This window comes from Lipophrys pholis (assembly GCF_963383615.2).
Source record: "Lipophrys pholis genome assembly, chromosome: 5".
Taxonomy (NCBI): domain Eukaryota; kingdom Metazoa; phylum Chordata; class Actinopteri; order Blenniiformes; family Blenniidae; genus Lipophrys; species Lipophrys pholis.
The window spans coordinates 31548982-31572069 of record NC_137628.1 but is presented as its reverse complement, the minus strand read 5'-3'; the positions used below and the strand labels follow the sequence as shown (position 1 = coordinate 31572069).

Here is a 23088-nt window from a genome sequence, read left to right as displayed (position 1 = left end):
CAAATCCAGGGTTATGTGGTAGGTTATATGATAGCTGAATTTTCTTTTAATATATTTTGTTTTCTGAGACACTTAACTGTACATCTCTCAAGAGGTCAGATACTTTGTGTTTTCTTTTCACTTAATGTGTCACCACAGTTATTGTTTCCCAGAACACACAGATGATATGCATACTATAACTGCCTATTAAGCTTATCAATTGTAAATTATCAGGGTGCAGTTAGTGCCAACGTTTCAACGTTGCTGGGAAACTTGATCTAATTTCTAGTTCTTCCTGCTGGCAGAGCTGAGTTATGGAAAAACACTGTGTAGCTCTTCACGTGCACATGAACCTCCCCTGCTGAGCTCCAGGTTGTGTATATAAAGAGCAGAATGAGCTCCTGTCATCAGACCATCACTCAGCTGATACCTGAACAGCTCCTGGCCTTCACCTGACAGCTTCCACTGCTGCTGCACTGCTTCTCATTCAGTGGAGCTCCTGCGTCTCGTCTCTCTGTAGATTGATTGGTACTTTGAGTTTCCTGCAGACAGATCATCAGCTGATCGTCACTATGAAGACAGTCCTGCTCCTCTCTCTTCTGCTCTGTGCTGCATCCGCAGGTCAGATTATCAATGTGATCATGGCTCAGTCATTCAGGACGTCAGGAGAGACAGAAGAGGAAGTCATGCGCTGCTCCTACTCACTGTGTTGTGTTTCTCTCTGCAGCTCCAGCTGAGGAAAAAGCCGCTTCAGGTCAGTACTGAAGCTGTTCGCTTGAATGTAATCAGTCAGACAGTCAGACCTGCTTCTGTCTGACATGGACTCTGCTTGTTTTTATCCACAGAAGCAGCAGTGATGGAACTGAAGGAAGACCTGGCTGCTGGCCCTGGTGAGTTTCCTTCATTGTGTTTGGCTTCTTCTGCTCCATGGTGGACCTCACCTGTCAGATCAATATATAATAAATCGTAGATTTAACCAGTGTAAGAACACTGCAGCAGACCTCTGGAGAAGTCCGATCTAGCAGACTACCAGCTGTAACTGGAACAACATCAGACTGAAGACCAAGTGAGTGTGAGGAGTGTTTTTTAGATCTTCCAGGCTCCTTGTAGTGACCATGACTCACTGTCGTCTCCTCACTGCTTCTCCTCATTCATCAAACCAGTGACCTTGTGAGTGTGTGGAGCTGAGGACTTTCTCAGTCAACTGTAACAGTGTGGAAGAGAAAAATATCATGTTGTCAGAGAGAAAGTGTGCAGCAGTGTGACAGTTACAACAAGCAACATGGTAACTTATAAATAAAATGCCTGTTTATGATCCTGGTGTACTCGGGGTGTTGTAGTGCTGTGGGCAGCTGCTTCCTGATGTCTTCAATTTGATCACTCTGACTGTTTGTCAGTGTCTCCAGTAAAAAGTCGAAGGTCTGATGAAGCTCTTAGTGTTACAGAGGTGGAGCTGCAGGTGAAGAGCAAAGATAAAGTGTTGGTGCCAGACGTCCCCGTCCCTGTCTCCAGAAACAGCGTCACATCTGCAGCTATTCACATGTTGTGATATGTTCTAAACAAAGTGAACGATGTGCCCACGCCTTTGTCTCCTGTATGTACATGAACAAACCTGCTGATGGAGTTTCTCTGTGCTTGTGCAGGTCTTGTGTCTGAGGAAGGAGCGGATCCTGAATGTAAGAGCGACTTGATCATCACTTCTCCATGTGAACACATTAGTGACATCGTCAGTCCAACAAATACATACTGAGTCATGTGTAGTGTGGTGTGGTACATCTCTGCTAACTGTTTTTCAATGGAGGCTGTGAAATGTGACATCAGAAAGTGTTTCACTCAGCAGACTCTTTCTGTCTTCCTGCAGCTCGTTTTAACTTCTGTCCCAGTGGCTGGTTCAACTACAACTCTCGCTGCTTCAAGTTCATCAACAAGGTCTTGAACTGGTACAATGCTGAGGTACTGCTGATGTTCACATCAGAGCTTTTCTTCACCAACATCTTATCCTGCTCTGTGGGAAGAAACTCTACTTGACTGCAGACCATGAGCATGCTGGGTGTTGATGGGTGGAGGCTGTTTGAAGGTGCCCTCTAGAGGCTCTATTGATTATTACAGAATCAGTGAAGACAGTTGAAGTCACCTCATAACACATAATTACTTGTGAGATGCTTGTAAGTGTACATGGTTCATTTCTGCGTAACTTCCTCCCCAACTTCAAAATAAAAGATTGTAAACAACCAATTAGAAATCACATTTATGCTCCAACATTTGCTCTTTAATCTAAAACACCAATCAGACAATAGCAGCAGTTACAGAGCTATGGAGTGATGACAGTCTACTCTGAGGACCTGGTTGGAGGTGTTTGACTGTTTCTCCAGCTAATTGTATAAAGAGTGACTTCCTGATGCCACTGGATGGTGATGGTACATGATCATGGCTCTGTCACATTCAGTTCATGAAAAGAGAAGCTTTGTATTCAGCTGCAGTTAAACACAATGACATGATGCTTCTTCTGTCCAACAGGAGACCTGCATCCGTCTGGGTGGTCACCTGGCCACGGCCAACGGCCCTCAAGAGTATCAGGTCCTGCAGAAGATGACTCAGGGGGCCGGTCAGAGCCAGGCATGGCTGGGAGGCTTCAACCTGCAGGTCTGAACCCACAACCTGCTCCAACGGAGGTCACCAGCAGAAGCTGGAGAGACTCTCTCTTACTGAAGTGATCTTTGTCCCTCAGGGTCAGTGGATGTGGATGGACCGTCAGGGATTCTCCTTCACAAGTCCACCCTCTTACTCCAGCAGCAGCGCCTGCCTGACTTTGCTCAGCAGCAGTAAGTCATTGTTGGATCAGCTCTGGTTGACAAAGATGACGTTCACAACAATGTGCTAATGCAGTTTTGTTTGTTTCACATTTTAGCTAATTGGAGGAGCACCAACTGTTTCGTTCAAATGCGCTTCATCTGCTCCATCAACCCGTTTGGCTGTTAGCATGCATGCTAAACTCCTGCGAAGTATTCCTTCTGCTTCAGCTCATCAACTGTGCTGGTTGTGTTTCTGACTGACTTTGTTGTTATGTGTGCTTATTAGTCGTCTTTTATACAATAAAGATTTGTGAATGCGACAATGCGTGACGTTTCTTTAAGACTCTGATTGAAGAGTGTTTGTAAGTCTGTAGCTGCTATCAGAATCATTCAGCTAAAAGGAAATGAAGCAGATAACAGTGTCAAAGACAAAGGCTTTGAAAACAGTACAAATTCATATCATGTAAAAATCTCTTACATCTAATTTCATCAACAATTTCTTGATTATGGTGAAACAATATGATGCACAGAATTGGTATATATGCTCAGAACTCAGAGGGACTTCAAGAGGACACTGAATGGGATGCTCATTGGTTATCGTTCCTGTGACTCATGTGGCTTCTCACTGTGTATGTGATGCCCCAGTCTGCTGTTGAAGAAATGGAGAGGAGGTTCAACAAGTACCTTTGTAGATGGTTGGGAATACCCTGGAGCTTTACATCCTTTACATAAGATCAGGCGAGCTCCAGCTTCAGCTTCCGCTGCCATCAGTGGTGAAGGAGTTCAAAGTCGCCAAGTGCAGACTGTCCCTGACATATAGGGAATATCAAGACCAGCTCACCAGGGAGGCAGGACCAGATCTGGTCACAAGTGGGGTGCCAACATTGCAACCATCCAGGCAGAATGTTCTCTCAGGAACAAGGCTATCATGGGAAACCCTTGCAGTGGAACACAGGGTCTAGAATCAGCAGTGGAGAAAGTCCACCGCTAAGCAGAAGAGAACCTTGATCCAAGAGGAAGTCTGAAACCTTGAAGAAGAAAGGAGAAGATCAAAATCCAGCGAGCTCGCAACACAAGGAGGCTGGGCGAGGAGGAACCTCCCCAAGAGATCTATGACATGGAGCAAAGTGTGGCGGCTGGAGCCCTTCTGGATATCCTTTCTGCTCCGAGCAATGTTTGATGCCTTACCAACCCTAGTCAATTTGCACAGGTAGGGGATGAGGGAGGACCTGCTATGCAAGTTGTGCAAGGATAAAGGAACAACGGCGCACATTATGTCAGTGTGCAAGACTGCTTTGACACAGAGGAGATACAGGTCCTGCCCCTGCCCCTGCCCCTGCCCCTGCACCTGAACCTTACTACTACTGCCCACTCCCTGCTCCTGCTCCTTACTGCTTCTGCCCACTCCCTGCTCCTGCGCGTTACTACTACAGCCCAATCCTTCCTCTTGCTCCTTATTACTACTGCCCACTCCCTGCTCCTCAATACCACAGTCCACAGGTAAGTGCCTTCAATTCTTAGAATTTGAATTAATTACATGTAAATAACACAAAACTGCAATATTAGATCTAGGCAGAATCTAGACCAGTACTATGAATGATCTGATACTTCAAGCTCCAACCTTTAATACCACTTAAATAAATGATGGGGTAATTCTTAACTCATCTGCTATAGCACTGTCTTTTACAGTATGTTGCATATGTAGTCAATATGCCTCTACTCCTTCTCCAGAATCCACTCAGATCCTCTGATTTGGCTCAGCAAAAGAAATTGAATTCATTTGGTGCACTGCTGACAATAAGTATGGAAATGTGGGCTGAGACTGTAGTCCAAAAATACTAATATTGAGATTGTGTCTATAAAGTAAAATACCATTTTTTAAAAGAGATTGAAGCCAAAATCTGCTTTGCCAATTTGCACGTTTTTAAAATGAAACAAAAGAAACCCAAATTAGTTGTTTCCTGGATTCTGAAGAGCGTTGTGACTTCTTCCTTCCTGTGTGCTTCCGTGGATGTTAATGGTGTCTTTGTCTATCTGACCACACATCATTGGACTTCTTGTTTCTGCTAGATCCTGCATTTTTGGCTTCTTTGTTTGTGTGTTTGTTTGTTAGTGTGCGTGCGTGCTTGCTTGCCTCCATCTCGGTGAATCTTTGTCTGGTTTTCTGTGTTGCTAGTTTTAATGGCCGCCCCCTCATTATCCTCCCATTTTCTACCTCAAATTGCAGGAGCAGATGAGCGGCAGCCACATTCAAGAGCAACAGTTCCACGCTCAGTTTGAAGAGGCTTGGCTACCTGAGGAGCATCAGCATTATGAGGCGACTCAAAAGTCTGAGGAGCTTCATCTGTCTGAGGAGGCTCAGGAGTCTGAGGAGGCTCATCAGTTGCAGGACACTCTGCAACGTGAGGAGCATCAGCAACAGGAGGAGAATCATCAGTCTGAGGAGGCTCAGGTGTCTGAGGAGGCTCAGGAGTCTGAAGAGGCTCAGGAGTCTGAGGAGGCTCGTCAGTTGCAGGACACTCTGCAATATGAGGAGCATCAACAACATGAGGAGAATCAGCAGTCTGAGGAGGCTCAGGAGTCTGAGGTGACTCAGCAACATGAGGAACCTCATCAGTCTCAGGATATTCAGCAACGTGGGGAGGCTCAGCAAACTGAGCCGTCTCAGCAACGTGAGGAGGGTCAGCAGCATGAAGAGCCTTTTCGGTCGGAGGAGGCTCATCAGTCGCAGGAGGCTGAGGGGTCTGAGGAGGACCAGCAAAATGAGGAGGCTCAGAACACTGAGATGCCTCAGAAACTTGATGAGGCTCTGCAACATGTGGAGGCTCATCTGTCTGAGCAGACATGGCTGCCTTCCCCCAGCAAGAGTGACATCAACATGTCACTGAATGCGAAGGATCCTGAAGTGCTGGAAGCACAGGTATCAGCAAAACACACTCCCGACACTACACTAATATACCTGAGTGAAATGTGTTTGCTTAAGGAGCTTCAAGCTTTCAGAAACTGAAATGGATCAGAACTAGACTGTCAAGATTAGAGGAGCAAAACTAGTCGATCTGAATGAAATAATTGCATCAAGCTAGTTTTGGTGGTTCATCCACAATAACTCAATAAGAGTGACTGATCATGTTTACCTGACCTTAAAAATCTGATAACCAGGAGTAACCAGGTAATTTAAGTAATTGGTTCTGACAAGCTTCCAAGCACTTCAGAGAAGCTGTTTGTGAATTGGTCAGATTCCTTAAAACTCTGAAGATATTTCAGAATAAGCTTTGGTTATTTGAACTGAAACTGCAAAGTCTGACACAACCTCATTGATTCACATTCATAAAATCCATTTGTTTTTCCTCAGAACAACTGGGTCTGTGAGAGAGCCGACCAGGGATCGAAAATGATCCAACAGGTCCGCATGGAGGCTGAGCTCGAACAGATGGATGAGCAGAGGAAATTGCTTCCGCTGCTCTCCATTGGCAGACAGGTGAGGCACACAGTCAAAATCCTCTTCAAGACTAGAATCACATGGGCACAACCACAGTGACTCAGGAAGCCTGTATGCAGACAGACTGGAACAAGACATAGGACCAAACTAAGTAGCACACTCAGACACCCAATATTTTAAGCTGGAGACTCATTCAGACGGGCTCTAATTCAGAACCAAGGCTGGATTTGGGGAAAGACACTATGAATACATGCAATGTTGTTGGACCTCTGACACCTGTGTGAAATTGTTGAAAAACCATAAAATGTTTGACCTTTCAAAAGTGAATTTCTCTCTGTACCTGGGTTCGCTTATAGATCCTCAAAGCCAGGGAGAGCAAGACAACAAGACAGAAGAGGTCTTGAATACTGAGCCGGTTCCAATAAACCTAAATGCCTTCGACGTGCGCAAGATCCCGCAGCTCTTCAGGCTCGGATCTCAGGTTCATGAAAAGATCCAGCTCCGCCCACCGGTTTACATCTCACTGGGAAGGGCTACAGGAGATGGACCAAAGCCAGCAACTTCGGTAAGATCTTCTCCTGAGCTGCACCTTCAAAACATGGGAATTCCAATAGGGCAGAAAGCCGCCCAACCTGGCAACACTGGTCGTCTCCCTGAGAAGGGCCTGGAGGAGACACAGAGACAGGCTGTTCTCGGTGGAGCTCACAACAGAGACTTTTAGACTGGCTGAAATTCAGGACAAAGGCTGGATTTGTGGAAATACATGTTAAACACAATGGTGTTTGGCCTCTGATGCTTATGTGAAATTGTTGTAGAACTGTACAATATTTGAGCTTTAAAAAGTACATTTCTCACTGTGTGGTGGTGTGTTCCAGTCCGAGGAGGCTCAGAGGCATGAGGAGGCTCATCAATCTGAGGAGCCATGGCGGCCTTCCCCCAAGAAGAGCATCATCAACAAGTCACTGAATGATGATGTTCAGTTAAAAAAATCTGAGAATCCTTGGAGGCCAGGCTTGACGAGGGCGAGTGCGGCGAAAGATGCTGAAGTGCGGGAAACACAGGTATCGGCAAACACACTCTCTACACTACACTAATATTCCTGAATAAAATGTGTTTAGTTAAGGAGCCTCAAACAAAATGGATCAGAACTAGACTGTCAAGATTAAAGGAGCAAAACTCGTCGATCTGAATGAAATAATTGCATCAAGGTAGTTTTGGTGGTTCATACACAATAACTCAATAAGAGTGACTGATAATGTTTACCTGGCCTTAAAAATCTGATAACCAGGAGTAACCAGGTAGTTGAACTAATCGGTTCTGACAAGCTTTCAAACACTTCAGAAATGTCATGAGTTCAGTTCAGTTAATTGAATGACTGGATATCAGGGTGCATGTATACATGCTAATTAATGGATGATCTCTGTGTTTAACCACATTTTCTAATTGGTCTTCCCCAAAGGAGGTCTTGAGGAAAGTGAAGAGCATCCTCAACAAGCTTACGCCTGAGAAGTTTGACCGCCTGATGGAGCAGGTCACTGATCTGCCCATCGACAATGAGGAGAAGCTCAAAGGGGTCGTGGACCTCATCTTTCAGAAGGCCATCGACGAGCCCAGCTTCTCAGTGAGCTATGGAAAGATGTGCCGCTGCCTCGCCACAGTAAGGATGCTTGTTTATGTATTGGAATGTCGATGAGTATCAGTGTGCACATTTTAACACAAAGGACATTGGTTTATAGTTGTACATTTGTTTGATTGAATATCAAGTTGCTTGGAATATCTTGGTGGGAGAAGTGCTTGAGCAATTCGTCCATTGTGCTAAACATATTTACCCGTTTGTTCTTCTCCTAAACTCTACCTCTGTCTGTGGCTTACAGTTGCAGGTGCAGGTGGCGGACAAACCCAGCAACACCGTGAGGTTCCAGAAGCTGCTGTTGAACCGCTGCCAGGAGGAGTTCGAGAGGGAGAAAGCTGACGATGTGGAGTTCAAGAAGAAGCAGCGGGAGCTGAACTCTGCTGCATCGGTATGCGTTGATTACAATTCCTGTAAAGATATGTCTGAATAACTCTCTCACGCTGATTATAATATTTGCTCGTTTCTCTTTGTCTCGTCTCCTTCAGTCGACGGAGCGCGAGCAGCTTCAGGAGCAGCTGGAGGAAGCCAAGAACAAGGCCAGAAGGAGAACCATTGGGAACATGAAATTCATCGGCGAGCTCTTCAAACAGAAGATATTGAATGAGCCCATCATAAACCAATGTGTGGTGAAGCTGCTGAGAAACAACCACGATGAGTCGCTGGAGTGTTTGTCCAAACTTCTTAGCACCATTGGCAAGGAACTCGACTCTCAGAAGTTCAAGGTGAGACCGACCAAATGGATTTACTGATTCTGCATCAATGTTTGTGGAGAAAGAACCAATTTGATATTCAAGAAAAATACACTTATTAGCTTTCTTACTGAAAATGACAAGAGGATATGTCGGGTTCAAACTTGCATGGAGTGAATGAAGGCACAGCATAAAGAGGGAGAGTTTAATTTATCTGCAAGAAGTGAGAATGCTTAAATCACCAAATGCATTGACTTCAAATTACATTGGGTTTTCAAGGCTGTTACGTATATTGGACAGCATTTTCAAGATGCACTGCACCTGGGCAGAGACTTTAAACAAGTTTGCTGTTCACATTTTGCTGCAATGAAACTTAAAATATTCACTCACCACTAACAACATGGGTATTCAGACGGATTTTTCAGAACTAAAAGAAAATTGTCTGCAGTTATTTGTACATTGAGTGGTCAGGGCAGCTCCCGCTCTGAGTAGAGTGGGATGAGTTGTAAAGCCTTAAAAACTGCTGTTTGTTGCTATAAAACAGAAACATGAATAAAACTCTGTCTCACAATCTCTGTTATTTCAATCAGGCGAAAATGGATCAACATTTCAAGCAGATTGAAAAAATCATCAAAGACCACAAGCTGTCCTCTCGGATCAGATTCATGCTGCAGGACGTCGTCGACTTGAGACTGGTGAGTGTGTGGTTCAGAGGCTTGGTAAAGTCTGAACAAAGTTGATAACACATGGACATATTTCAGCTCTCAGATCACCGATACAAATGCATGGACAAGTGATTTCAATAGAGACACCTGTGCTGTCAAATACCTGAGCACTCAACACAAGCTGTTTAAATCATTGACACGGTCTCGTACAGGATGCTATAGAACACAGATTCAAACCCCGCTACGCTGCAGTCCTGTCAAAGTTTAATATTAAATGAGCAAAGATCCTCAGTCTTTGCAAGGATCCACTTTGTTTGAAAACAAAACCTCCATTTTGAGCATTGTGACCTGGCACAAGTGATGGATTGTCATATAGGTTGAAAGTGTCAACACACGTGTATCTCAACACTGAATTTTCATCCATGACTGACATTTTTTTTTTTCTTCTTTTTTTATCTACAAGCTGTTTGTGAATTGCTCAGATTCCTTAAAACTCTGAAGATATTTCAGAATAAGCTTTGGTTATTTGAACTGAAACTGCAAAGTCTGACACACCTCCACCTCATTCATTCACATTCATAAAATCCATTTGTTTTTCCTCAGAACAACTGGGTCCCTCGGAGAGCCGACCAGGGACCAAAAACAATCCAACAGGTCCGCATGGAGGCTGAGCTCGAACAGATGGATGAGCAGAGGAAATTGCTTCAGTTGTTCTCCATTGGCAGCAAGAGACAGACAGGTGAGGCACACAGTCAAAATCCTCTTCAAGACTAGAATCACATGGGCACAACCACAGTGACTCAGGAAGCCTGTATGCAGGCAGACTGGAACAAGACATAGGACCAAACTAAGTAACACACTCAGACACCCAATATTTTAAGCTGGAGACTCATTCAGACGGGCTCTAATTCAGAACCAAGGCTGGATTTGGGGAAAGACACTATGAATACATGCAATGTTGTTGGACCTCTGACACCTGCGAGAAATTGTTGAAAAACCATAAAATGTTTGACCTTTCAAAAGTGAATTTCTCTCTGTACCTGGGTTCGCTTATAGATCCTCAAAGCCAGGGAGAGCAAGACAACAAGACAGAAGAGGTCTTGAAAACTGAGCCGGTTCCAATAAACCTAAATGCCTTCGACGTGCGCAAGATCCCGCAGCTCTTCAGGCTCGGATCTCAGGTTCATGAAGAGATCCAGCTCCGCCCACCGGTTTACATCTCACTGGGAAGGGCTACAGGAGATGGACCAAAGCCAGCAACTTCGGTAAGATCTTCTCCTGAGCTGCACCTTCAATACATGGGAATTCCAATAGGGTAGAAAGCCGCCCATCCTGGCAACACTGGTCGTCTCCCTGAGAAGGGCCTGGAGGAGACACAGAGACAGGCTGTTCTCAGTGGAGCTCACAACAGAGACTTTTAGACTGGCTGCAATTCAGGACCAAGGCTGGATTTGTGGAAATACATGTTAAACACAATGGTGTTTGGCCTCTGACGCTTATGTGAAATTGTTGTAGAACTGTTCAATATTTGAGCTTTAAAAAGTACATTTCTCACTGTGTGGTGGTGTGTTCCAGGTTCCCTCTTAGAACTTCAACATGACATGCAGGACAAGAGCAGAGCCAGAAGTCCAGAGATGTCCACAGACTTTCAAAATGGATGCGTGGACAGGGCAACATGTTTGCTGCTGCAGTTTATTTACTTTTGTCAGCATGGTTCGAAACCACTTTGGGTTTCGATTGAAGAATAAACCTTGTTGCTAAAAACGATAAAAGATTCTCACGATTTCTTATTTTGATCAGTGGAGATGTGGGATGAAGGGTACTTTCTTCTTCTCTCTGGTTTATTTTGTGAGATCAGTGCCTGATAAAGTCAGGGGGTATTTCTGATTTGCACATGAAGTCACGAAAATCCTTCAGAAGAACCGACGATCCCAAAGAAGGACTCAAAATCAATATATTGTGTGAACATTGCAGCTGAAGTTGTTCTTTTGATTTTATTTGCTACTTGTAAAAGCTAATTATTTTAACAACTAAAACATTTAGAAATGTGACAGCATTGTCGCAATTCACTTTAGGACATCTGAAACTGCAGTTAGTACTATTTAACTAATATTTAGACAATGTTATGAGCAACATAAAATATTGTTAATGAAAGAAAAATATTACATGAAGCAAAAATCTGATTTGAGGTTCCATCGACAAATGTGTGTAGTTTGTTCATTTTGGCTAAAGATTGAATAACTGCAGCATTTCCATCACTAGTGTCATATTCTTGTGTTTGAACATCGCAGTGGGAAGATCGTTTATTCTGTAAACAACACAACCACAACGGCCACAACATGTTTGTGTCTTCACTTGATCTGACTGATTTGAAAGAAATTAGAATAAAAATAAAAGATAATGCTAAAAGGCTGCAACACAACAGCGTTTCCAGTTTCCAGGGGACAATGTTTTCTGACGGACCATTTTGAATTACAGGAGAGTTTAAGTGAAAAATGCTGCGCCATGATTGCGATTAATGTCGTTACGTGTTTTCAGAAATCGTCAATGTTGATCACCGTGTTTAAATTGTCAGAACATTATTACATTAACACCTTAGTCAAAGAAAGATGTTTAATAAGCATCACTGAAAGGCCAGAGATAAACTCCCATAACGCACTGTTTAATCCAGATTATCGAGTTTTACCCACCGAACTGAAATTTAAAGATGAGCTGGAAGCTTGTGGAGGTTTTTAGATGTTTTTGACTCCTGGACTGATGGAGATCAGCTCCTTTCAGCTCCTCCGGGTGGAAATGTTTCAGGGTTGCTTCACTGCCTGAGGGACTCGGCAGCTTGGGGGTCATTGATTCAACTCTAACTACTGAATCAGATCAAAGAGCGCTTGAAGAAAATGTGAAGCCATCTGTCTAGAAGTTGAAGTTGAAGTGGATGTGAACATTTTCAACGGGATAATGATCCTAAGCACAGTGGTAAATCCACCAAGGACTGGCTGGAGGAAAAAAGAAATGCAGGGTTGCAGAACAGCTTAATCAAAGCTTGGATTTAGATCCTATTGAAATGCTGTCTGGGGAATTAAAATTAGCAAGACATGCAAAAAAACAAACAAACAAAAAAAGCCCTAGAACACTTGAAGGGATGTCCAAGAAAAAGTGGCCACGAATCTCATCATTCATTCATTTTCTTCCGCTTATCCGTTTTCGGGTCGCGGGGGTGACAGTCTGAGCACTGTCACCCAGATCACATATATACTCTCATCATTCGGATTACAATATATGGTCAAAAATGATTCAAAAATGCCCTCAGGATGTTCACGACACCTGCTTTTATTTTCTGATAAACAATAAAAAAAATAGATAATAATTCTACAATGAACCACTTGTACTAAACCACTTATGAAATATTTTTAGAAAGCCAATGGTATCAGTGTATCTCTTTCCCAGTGATAGCCATTAAAAATCCTTGAATACTTGTGTCATGAGACGGAACTGAGGCTCAAGTGCAGACAGCAAAACAGGAGACACAGAATTTGAATTACGGATTTATTTAAACTAAAACTAAGAAGAAACAGAAAACGATCGGGAAACTCCTGACGGAAAAACTACTAGAAAACAAAGTACAAACGATCGCAGCCAAAGAGGACGGGCGGAGGAGTCTGGCACAGGAGTGGGGAGACTCAGCTGCAGAGTGGGAAGGTTAGAGGGGATCGTAGTTCCAGGCAGGCAGGAGGCAGACAGGAATCCAGTTACGCATAGGACCATACTGAAGTATTTTACGGTTTGGCGTCGGTTCATTTTCAACTGGTGTTTATATAGAGGTGCAGGTGGGGAGGCCACTCCCCGCCGCAGCTGGAAGCAGTTGAGTTTATTGGAGGTGAGGTCATGCCCATGAGGCAGGGAGGCCACCAGATGGTGCCAATGGACCAAATTAGGTTTGAGAAGTGGAGGGCATGACAGTACCCCCACTCCTACGTGCGCCTCCAGGTGCACGACTGAAACGTTCAGGACGCCGCCGTTTGAGGTCCCTGATCAGGTCAGGGCAGAGGATCTGCCTGCGGGGGACCCAGCTCCTCTCTTCGGGCCCGTATCCCTCCCAGTCCACGAGAAACTGAAGGCCGCGACCCCTGCGGCGGACATCCAGTAGGCGCCGAACCGAGTAGGCGGGTGAGTCATCCACCATCCTGGGAGGGGGGGGGGGAGAGCGAACTGGGGGAGCCAGGGGGGAGTCTCTGACGGGCTTGACCTGTGAGACATGGAATGTAGGGTGGATTTTCAAAGGTCGAGGAAGGGTGAGACGTACCGCCGTAGGATTGATGATCCGCTCCACTGGAAAGGGACCGATGAACCGGGGCGCCAACTTCCTGGATTCCACCTTTAGAGGGAGGTCCTTGGCCCTCAGCCAGACTTGTTGACCCACAGTGTAGGTTGGGGCCGGGCGACGATGGCGGTTGGCATGACGCTCCATCCTCCTGGTCGATTGTAGGAGTGTGGACCTGGCCCTCTCCCAGATCCTCTTGATCCGGCTGACGAATGTTTGCATGGAGGGAATGGCGATTTCTTGTTCCTGGGAGGGGAACAACGGTGGCTGGTAGCCGAGGGAGCACTGAAAAGGAGACATTCCCATCGAAGAGTATATTTGTGAGTTGTGTGCATACTCCACCCAGGACAGATGCTCAGACCAGGCCGTCGGGTTGGAGGTGACCAGGCACCGGAGGAACGTCTCCAGGGACTGATTGGCCCTCTCCGCTTGTCCGTTAGACTGGGGGTGAAAGCCAGAGGTGAGACTGAGGGTGGCCCCTAGTGCCGTGCAGAAGGCCTTCCAAACTCCGGAGGTAAACTGTGGCCCCCTGTCTGAGACAATGTCTGTCGGTATCCCATGCAGCCGGAAAACGTGGTTTATCAGGAGGGATGCCGTCTCCTTGGCTGAGGGGAGTTTGGGAAGGGCGACGAAGTGTGCTGCCTTGGAGAAACGATCAACAATGGTGAGGATGGCTGTGTTACCTCCAGAGCGGGGTAGTCCCGTGACGAAATCCACTGCGATGTGGGACCACGGCCGAGAGGGCACAGGGAGTGGCTGGAGGAGGCCCGTGCTGGGCTGGGAAGGCGTCTTGCCCTGGACACAGGTGGGGCAAGCAGCGACAAAGTCTCGAGTGTCCCGTTCGAGAGAGGGCCACCAAAACCTCTGCCGAAGGATGACACGGTCCGGAAGCCTCCTGGGTGGCAGGCAAAGCGGGAGGCATGGGCCCACTGGAGCACCTGGGTACGCACAGACTCGGGAACATAGAGAGCATTAGGTGGGCAGTTACCTGGGGTTGGCTGTTGGATTTGCGCCTGGCGGACCTGATCCTCCACTTGCCAGGTTAGAGAGGCGACGAGGCGAGCGGGGGGGAGGATAGGTTCGGGGTCACCGGAGGGCTCATCACTTGAGAACTGGCGAGATAGGGCATCCGGCTTGATGTTACGGGACCCCGGGCGATATGTGAGGGTGAACTGGAAGCGACCAAAAAACAGTGTCCAGCGGGCCTGCCGAGAGTTCAGTCTTTTAGCTGAGCGGATGTACTGCAGGTTTTTGTGATCGGTCCAGACTATGAATGGGTGCTCCGCCCCCTCCAACCAGTGACGCCACTCCTCTAGGGCAAGCTTGACCGCCAGCAGCTCACGGTTCCCCACGTCGTAATTCTGCTCTGCTGGGGTCAGGCGGCGAGAGAAGAAGGCACATGGGTGCAGCTTTTGGTCTGTTGGGGTCCTCTGGGAGAGCACGGCCCCGGCTCCGGAATCAGACGCATCCACCTCGACCACGAACTGAAGGTGGGGATCTGGCTGAACAAGGATTGGAGCAGAGGTGAATCGTACCTTGAGGGACTGGAATGCTTGCTCGGCCTTGGGGGTCCACTGGAATGGGATCGAGGTGGAGGTCAGGGCTGTGAGTGGGGCTGCCACCTTACTATAATCACGGATGAAGCGGCGGTAAACGTTGGCGAAGCCCAAAAACCGCTGCAACTGTTTCCGGGTCTCTGGCTGGGGCCACTCCGCGACAGCCGAGAGCTTGGCCAGATCCATCCTGATTCGTCCTGGGGAGATAACGAAGCCCAAGAATGGCACAGTGGTGACGTGAAACTCACACTTCTCCGCTTTAACAAACAGGCGGTTCTTCAAGAGGCGCTCTAGAACCAGACGGACATGGCGGACGTGTTCCTCCTGGTTCCTGGAATAGATTAGGATGTCGTCCATGTACGCAAACACAAAGCGGTTGATCATGTCTCTGAGCACATCATTAATCAGATTCTGGAAGACGGCGGGAGCATTTGTGAGGCCGAAGGGCATCACCAAATATTCGAAGTGTCCTAGGTGGGTGTTAAAGGCTGTTTTCCACTCATCCCCCTCTCTCATTCTCACTAAGTGGTAGGCATTCCTCAGGTCTAGTTTGGAGAATACCTTGGCCCCATGGAGGAGGGTGAAGGCTGAATCTATGAGAGGAAGTGAGTACTTGTTCTTCACAGTTATATCATTTAGGCCCCTAAAGTCAATACAGGGTCGCAGGGACCCGTCCTTCTTGCTCACAAAAAAGAAGCCCGCACCTACCGGAGCAGTGGAGGGCCAAATGATACCTGCTGCCAGGGCATCCCTAATGTACACCTCCATAGCGACCTGCTCGGGTTTAGTGAGGTTGTACAGACGACCAGAGGGCAAGGTGGCTCCGGGCAGGAGCTCGATGGCACAGTCGTAGGGTCGGTGGGGGGGCAAGGATAAGGCGTCCTCCTTGCTGAAGGCCGGAGCTAGGTCCCGGTAAACATCAGGGATACAGAGCGGGTCTGGAGGCCGGGGAACTGGCTTTGGAATTACCGGAGCAGAGGGTGAGGCAGAGCGGAGACAGTTGGCATGGCATGCTGTACTCCAGGACAGAATCTGGCTGCTGCGCCAATCAATGGAAGGATTGTGTTTTGACAACCAGGGGTGCCCCAGCACCAGCTGTGGGCGAGAATTTTCAATTAGGTGAAAGGTTAATGTTTCATGGTGGTTACCTGCCAACAGGAGGGTGACCGGAATTGTTCTCTGCCGGACCGTGGCCAGGGGAAGACCGTTAAGCGAGCGGGCCTCCATGGGAGAATCCAGTGGAACAGATGGGATGTGGAGCTGTCTGGCAAGGTCCACGTCCAGAAAGTTCTCCTCGGCCCCGGAATCCACCAGCACAGGCACGGAGAGTGAGTGAGTTATGTGGATCAGTGTCGCTGGTAGCTGCAGCAGATGAGGGGAGGTTACCGCAGTTCGGCTCACTCGTAGACTCCCCGTCACGAGTGAGCCTTCTCTTTTGCCGGTCTCTTGGGACAGGAAGCAATGACGTGCCCGGAGCCCCCACAGTAGAAACAGGCATTAGCCGCCCGCCTCTGCTCCCTCTCCTGTCGAGTAAGCCGTGCCCCACTGATCCTCCCAATCTCCATGGCCTCGGGAGCCGCCTCAGGGGACGATGTGACCATAGCAGGCTGGGGAGTGGGCACGAGATGGTGGGGGCGTGCCTGGTCCATCTGGAGTGAGCGCTCTCTGCGTCTCTCTCAATCGATTGTCAATGTGGATGGCGAGAGAGATTAGGGCCTCCAGGCTGCCCCCCTCCTCCTTGGTGGCGAGCTCATTCTTCAGAGCCTCGGACAGTCCCCTATAGAATAACCTCCGGAGGGCCGGATCGTTGAACTCACTGGTAGTCGCAAGGGCCTGGAACTCCACGGAGTATTCGGCGACACTGCGGGACCCCTGGCTCAGGGTCGTGAGGCGATCCCCAGCATCTCGTCCTCGAACTGGGTGATCAAAGACCCGCCTCATGTCTGTGGTGAAGCGGGAGTAGGAGGTGCAGACACTTCCCTGTTTTTTCCCACACAGCGACTCCCCAGTCCCGTGCAGACCCCCGTAGGAGGCTGATCAAGTACGCGATTTTAGCCCTATCAGACACGTAGGACGTCGGCTGTAACTCGAAGGCGAGTGAAACCTGCGTCAGGAAGGCCTCGCAAGAGCCGAAATCCCCAGCATAGCTCTCTGGCACCGGAACCGTGGGTTCACGGACAACTGTAACGTGCACCGAGGGAGAGCTACTACTCGCTGTCTCTGGGATGTTAGCGTCGGTCGATTGAAGCCCTGAAGCGGCTAGGGGAGGTACTAACGTGGACAGCTGACCAGTTAAGTGTGACACTTGACTAAGTGCATTCACACTAGATACAAGACCCCTAAGGAGCTCATCATGCTGTCCTATGATTGCCTTGTGGCTATCTACAGCCTGATGAATGGCAGAGGCAGCGCCTGCCTCCGTTTTGTGGTCTGCTGAGCTCATGATGGCCAAACCGTACTGTCATGAGACGGAACTGAGGCTCAAGTGCAGACAGCAAAACAGGAGACACAGAATTTGAATTACGGATTTATTTAACTAAAAGGGCGGGAACAAAAAACCCTACTAAGGCAAAAACTAAAACTAAGAAGAAAACAGAAAACGATCGGGAAACTCCTGACGGAAAAACTACTAGAAAACAAAGTACAAACGATCGCAGCCAAAGAGGACGGGCGGAGGAGTCTGGCACAGGAGTGGGGAGACTCAGCTGCAGAGTGGGAAGGTTAGAGGGGATCGTAGTTCCAGGCAGGCAGGAGGCAGACAGGAATCCAGTTACGCATAGGACCAGGCTGAAGTATTTTACGGTTTGGCGTCGGTTCATGTTCAACTGGTGTTTATATAGAGGTGCAGGTGGGGAGGCCACTCCCCGCCGCAGCTGGAAGCAGTTGAGTTTATTGGAGGTGAGGTCATGCCCATGAGGCAGGGAGGCCACCAGATGGTGCCAATGGACCAAATTAGGTTTGAGAAGTGGAGGGCATGACACCGTTAGTGACGCCCTTCACAGCCATTTGGACAGCTGGCCAGAGACTGCGGTAACCAATCAGCAGTCAAAGGAAGGTAGGGCCTGAAATCACAGACAACAACACAGAAGAGGGAGATTGCTGGCAGCAAAGGACACTTAAGCACGGACTAGACATGGAGCATAGCTGCCAGAGCATGGGCGCTGGAAGCTTGCATGCAAGAGGGACGGACGGATGCTGGGAGCCTGATGACGGCGATCGTGGGTGAAAAGTAACACAGCGTGAAACAATGTCAGCGGCAGAGTGGGAGGCTCTGCCTGCAGTGTGTGTGGCTGCATGGAGTGAACTGATCTTGCTGAGAAAATAAATGCTGAGGATCTTGGAGGATCGCTCAAGTGAGAAAAAAGACTGAGATCCGGACCAACTAATCTTTTTAATATGCTCATTTGGCCATTTTAATTGTTTTTAGGCCCTTTTAAACTGTGTCTGAGGACACGTTTATACAGTTTAGAAACATATTTTAAATTAAGATATTACCTTTTTAATAACACATCCTCCTGTGTAGATTTTAATAAACCCTGGGCTGAACGTAAATCTAAACCGTTGTTGTCTCACTTCTTTGATCACTGACAGAGTTGCCCTCCCCTCGGTAGAACTAACCACTTTTAAATAAGTGTAACAGATTAGGCGTTGTCAGCTAGATCTGGGTTTTGAGAGTACCTGCAGTGATCAGGGAGGGCGACACAACGATGTTGCCTGTGTATCCTGGTGCTCCATGGCTCCCAAAGTACAGAGGGTCAGATGATGATTTAGGCCACATCCACACTAGCCAAAATGATGTTTTTTCTCCCTGAGGTTCTCAAAAAAAATTCTGTCCACACCTCCCTATGAACACGACTCAACACCATGCTTCAGGGCATGTAGTACAAATGCAAGGCCTTTAGGGGCGCTAAGACTCACCAACCACACCAAAAACGAAGAAGAAGACAATTTAGAAGTAGACTCCTGCTTATCCATCCATCCATCCATTGTCCTCCGCTTATCCGGGGCCGGGTCACGGAAGCAGCAGTCTAAGCAGAGATGCCCAGACTTCGCTCACCCCAGACACTTCAGCTCTTCCGGGGGGACCTCAAGGCGTTCCTAGGCCAGCCGAGAGACATAGTCCCTCCAGCGTGTCCTAGGTCTGCCCCGTGGCCTCCTACTGGATGGACATGCCCGTAACAACTCCCTAGGAAGGCGTCCGGGGAGCATCCGAAACAGATGCCCGAGCCACCTCAGCTGGCTCCTCTGGATGTGGAGGAGCAGCAGCTCTACTCCGAGCTCCTCCCTGGTGACTGAGCTCCTCACCCTATCTCTAAGGGTGCTCCCAGTCACCCGACGGAGAAAACTAATTTCGGCCTCTAGTATCCGGGATCTCCTTCTTTCGGTCATGACCCAAAGCTCATGATCATAGGTGAGGGTAGAAACGAAGATCGACCGGTAAATTCGAGAGCCTCACCTTTTGGCTTAGCTCCTTATTCACCACGATGGACCGATACAGCGACCGCATAACTGCAGACGCTGCACCAATTCGCCTGTCGATCCCGCGCTCCATTTTCCCCCCACTCGTGTACAAGACCCCAAGATAATTGAACTCCTCCACTTGGGACAAGGGCTCTCCACCGACCTGAAAGGGGCAAGCCACCTTTTTCCGGTTGAGAACCATAGCCTCGGATTTAGAGGTGCTGATCCTCATCTCAGTTGCTTCACACTTGGCGCCAGTGCACGCTGAAGGTCCAGGTTTGATGAAGCCAACAGGACCACATCATCTGCAAAGAGCAGAGACGAGATCCTCTGGTCCCCAAACTGGACCCCTTCCGGTCCCTGGTTGTGCCTAAAAATACTGTCCATAAAAGTTAGGAACAGAACAAACAGACAAAGGACAGCCCTGCTGGAGTCAAATGTGGACTGGGAACAGGTCCGACTAACTGCCGGCAATGCAAACCAAACTCCTGCTCCGGGCATACAGGGACCCCACAGCCCTAAACAAAGGGTCCTTGTTTCAATTCTCCCGGAGCACCCCCCTACAGGACGTCCCGAGGGACACGGTCGAACACCTTCTCCAGATCCAGAAAACACATGTGGACTGGTTGGGTGAACACCAATGAACCCTCGAGCACCTGGTGGAGAGTATAGCGCTGGTCCAGTGTTCCACGACCTGGACGAAAACCGCATTGTTCCCCTTGGATCCGTGCTTCGACTAACGGCCAGATCCTCCTCTCCAGTACCCTGGAATAGACTTTCCCGGTGTCGTCGATATTTTGTTGTTGTTTGGAATAAAGTGTTAAAACAAGGTTTTTCTGTCAGGAGAAGTTAATTGGGGTCCCCAAGGCACAGGATCATGCAGAGTGCATTCAGCTGTCTGCAGGATAGAGTGTGCGTCTCACAAGTTGCTCCTCTGAGTCTTAACCAGTGGGTAGGAAAAGGAGGGGTTACCGCAGAACAATTGAACTGTGTAGTTTTAGCAATAGCAAACCATTGACCTTGGTTCCCGGACACACCTGCATGTTTAAACACATGCTCTGCTGTCAGAAGTGGGATTTGAAACCAGGCCTCCAGAAGAGACTGTAACCTGAGCGCAGCGCCTTGGACCGCTCGGCCATCCTGACATAGAAACATCAAGGTCACGTTTTACTGAAGACGGTAAGTAGGTCACAAGATCAGACAATGGAAGTTGATTTGGGAAGGAAACATGTTCGGAAATAAACCACAGAGTGCCTCTTCGTCACGAAACAATGAGTGCTTGTGCTCGACAATGAAATCTATTTCTCAAATAATGCAAACAGAACTGCTAAGTACAGTGGACACTCCTTGAGAACCCTGCACTTAGCAGAGTGGCCCAGCGGAAGCGTGCTGGGCCCATAACCCAGAAGTCGATGGATCGAAACCATCCTCTGCTAGTGACAGTTCAGGTTTTCTCCTCTTCCAAGTTTTCACAGTCAAATAACCATGTTTAAGGATCTGAAACTTGCTGCAAATCAAGATTCTCACTGGAATGGCTGTGAAAGAGTGCAAAACAGCAACGCTTGTTAACAATGGTCTTGATCTTTCTCTAATGAAAGAACACCATTCTGATGTTGCTCACCCATGGACAGTCATGGCATCAGAATTGGATGAGCCCTTAATCTAAGCTGATTCAGGTAGTGTTGCTGAGTCATCCAAGGTGTTGGATTAATCAGAGAGGAGGAAGTGCTTCAGGTTCAACTCAACGTCATCAGCTGTGGCGTGTGTGAAAGCCAGAGCCAAAGAAGTGAGCTGAGGAAGAGTTGAAGTGCTTCAGCGTGGCCGAAGGACGTGCAGAAACGGGTACCCACTCAAATAAAACTGAAGATGACTGCCGGTAAGAGGCGATTGTTTACTTTCACTTTCACGCTGAGTTTGGACTGTGAGGTGCATTTAAGTGCGTCCGGGATTGTGGGACTTTTTAAATACAGCTGTTCACGTTGTGGTTTGCCCTCAGTTGGCTAAATTTGTGTTTATTTAACTGGTAAAGTGGTATTATTAAACAAAACGTGCATTGAAAGTAAATGTACAAATGAAATCAATTGATATCTCAACCTAAATGAAAAGGAAGTCATGATTGTTGGTTAGATTATTATTATTATTATTATTCAAAATACAAGAAGTATTATATATACGATTTTTATTGTATGTATTTGTATTATGTATAGTAATTAAAAAATATGGAAATAGCTTCATTGTAAATAATATTTACCTATTTATTGTGAAGTATATCAATGAAATGTATGTGTATGAGTGTATATATATATATATATATATATATATATATATATATATATATATATATATATATATATATATGTGTGTGTATGTATATGTATATATATATATATAATAGAAATGTACTTATTTAACATATAACTGAACATTTACTGTTTGATATTGTTGTACTTTATTTAAAACGAATATTGAATGAATGAATGAATATTTACACTGTGTTATAGGTTTTTCACCTGAAAAATAAATGGGGAAAATAAATTTAAGCCTCATCATTTGGGAGTGAATCCCAGCAAAAATCTCCAGTCCTGTGGGAACAGTGCACAAAACAGGGTCCACCTGACAAGTACAATGAACAGTACTGTGTTTAGTACCATGTACAGTACTGTATAAAGTACAGTGTATAGTTCTGTGTATAGGACAGTGTTACTATTACTTCTACCTCCTATACAGCCTTTATTTTACTCTTCCTCTCCTTGAACAATGAAAGCAGCTGATCAGAAATGTTCTACTAATACAAACAATTATTTTACTGTTTTACTGAAGATCCCTGATGTTTATTAAATGAATTAACCAGCTTTTCACATACCTGCTGCTTGTTGTCATCCTTCTGGTCATGTCATTAATATGTACTGTATTATATTTGTTTAATATACATCCTACAGTAAAGCACTCCAATCATTAGCTGTAATTTCTCTTTAGAATAAATACATAAATGGCTTATACTGTGTGAGAGTAAATACATAAATACACACATCACTTACACTGTCGAGCAAAGAAAGATATCAAGCAGAAGATAAAGGAAATTTTATTTAATAAACTTCAGCAGAACCTACAACAGTAATAACACAAGTTAGAAACATTATGTACATAGAATAATGACATTGTTTTGTAAAATTCTAAAGTTCTTTCTAACCTCATATATTATAGAGTATTTTTTAAAGACGCAGGATGCAGGAAAGATTCTACCTTGCTGACATGTTTCAGCTGCATCTGTAGTCTTCCTCAGAGCCTCATCTGGTTGTGATGACATGTCGGTCTTTATCAGGTGACCGGCCAGATGACGCTCTGAGGAAGACTACAGATGAAGCTGAAACATGTCAGCAAGGTAGAATCTTTCCTGCATCTACCTGTCGTTAGAAAATACTCTATAATATATGAGGCTTATTGATGTGTACATTGACAACTGGGGATCTGTGCAGGATGCTCTTGTCCTGCACAGATCCTCCATGTACCAGCAAGTACTGGTACCAGCTGGGTACTTTCTGCTGGGTGACAGAGGAAG

General features: G+C 46.8%; 1 protein-coding gene across 1 annotated transcript; it reads left to right on the top strand.

Annotated features, from left to right (window-relative positions):
- The first annotated feature begins 356 nt into the window (after nt 1-356).
- LOC308110429 (ladderlectin-like) lies at nt 357-3096 on the top strand. Its single transcript, XM_080464700.1, has 8 exons — nt 357-600; nt 707-733; nt 825-869; nt 1623-1655; nt 1841-1932; nt 2497-2622; nt 2708-2801; nt 2888-3096. Exons 1-8 carry the CDS (start codon nt 552-554, stop codon nt 2956-2958), a joined length of 537 nt encoding a protein of 178 aa, XP_080320826.1. The 5' UTR covers nt 357-551; the 3' UTR covers nt 2959-3096.
- Nucleotides 3097-23088: the final 19992 nt, after the last annotated feature.

Coding starts and splice junctions, on each gene's coding strand:
- LOC308110429 (XM_080464700.1), top strand. CDS start 552: ATGAAGACAGTCCTGCTCCTCTCTCTTCTGCTCTGTGCTGCATCCGCA. Junction 601..706: donor GCTCTGTGCTGCATCCGCAG/GTCAGATTATCA, acceptor TTCTCTCTGCAG/CTCCAGCTGAGGAAAAAGCC. Junction 2,802..2,887: donor CCTGACTTTGCTCAGCAGCA/GTAAGTCATTGT, acceptor TTCACATTTTAG/CTAATTGGAGGAGCACCAAC.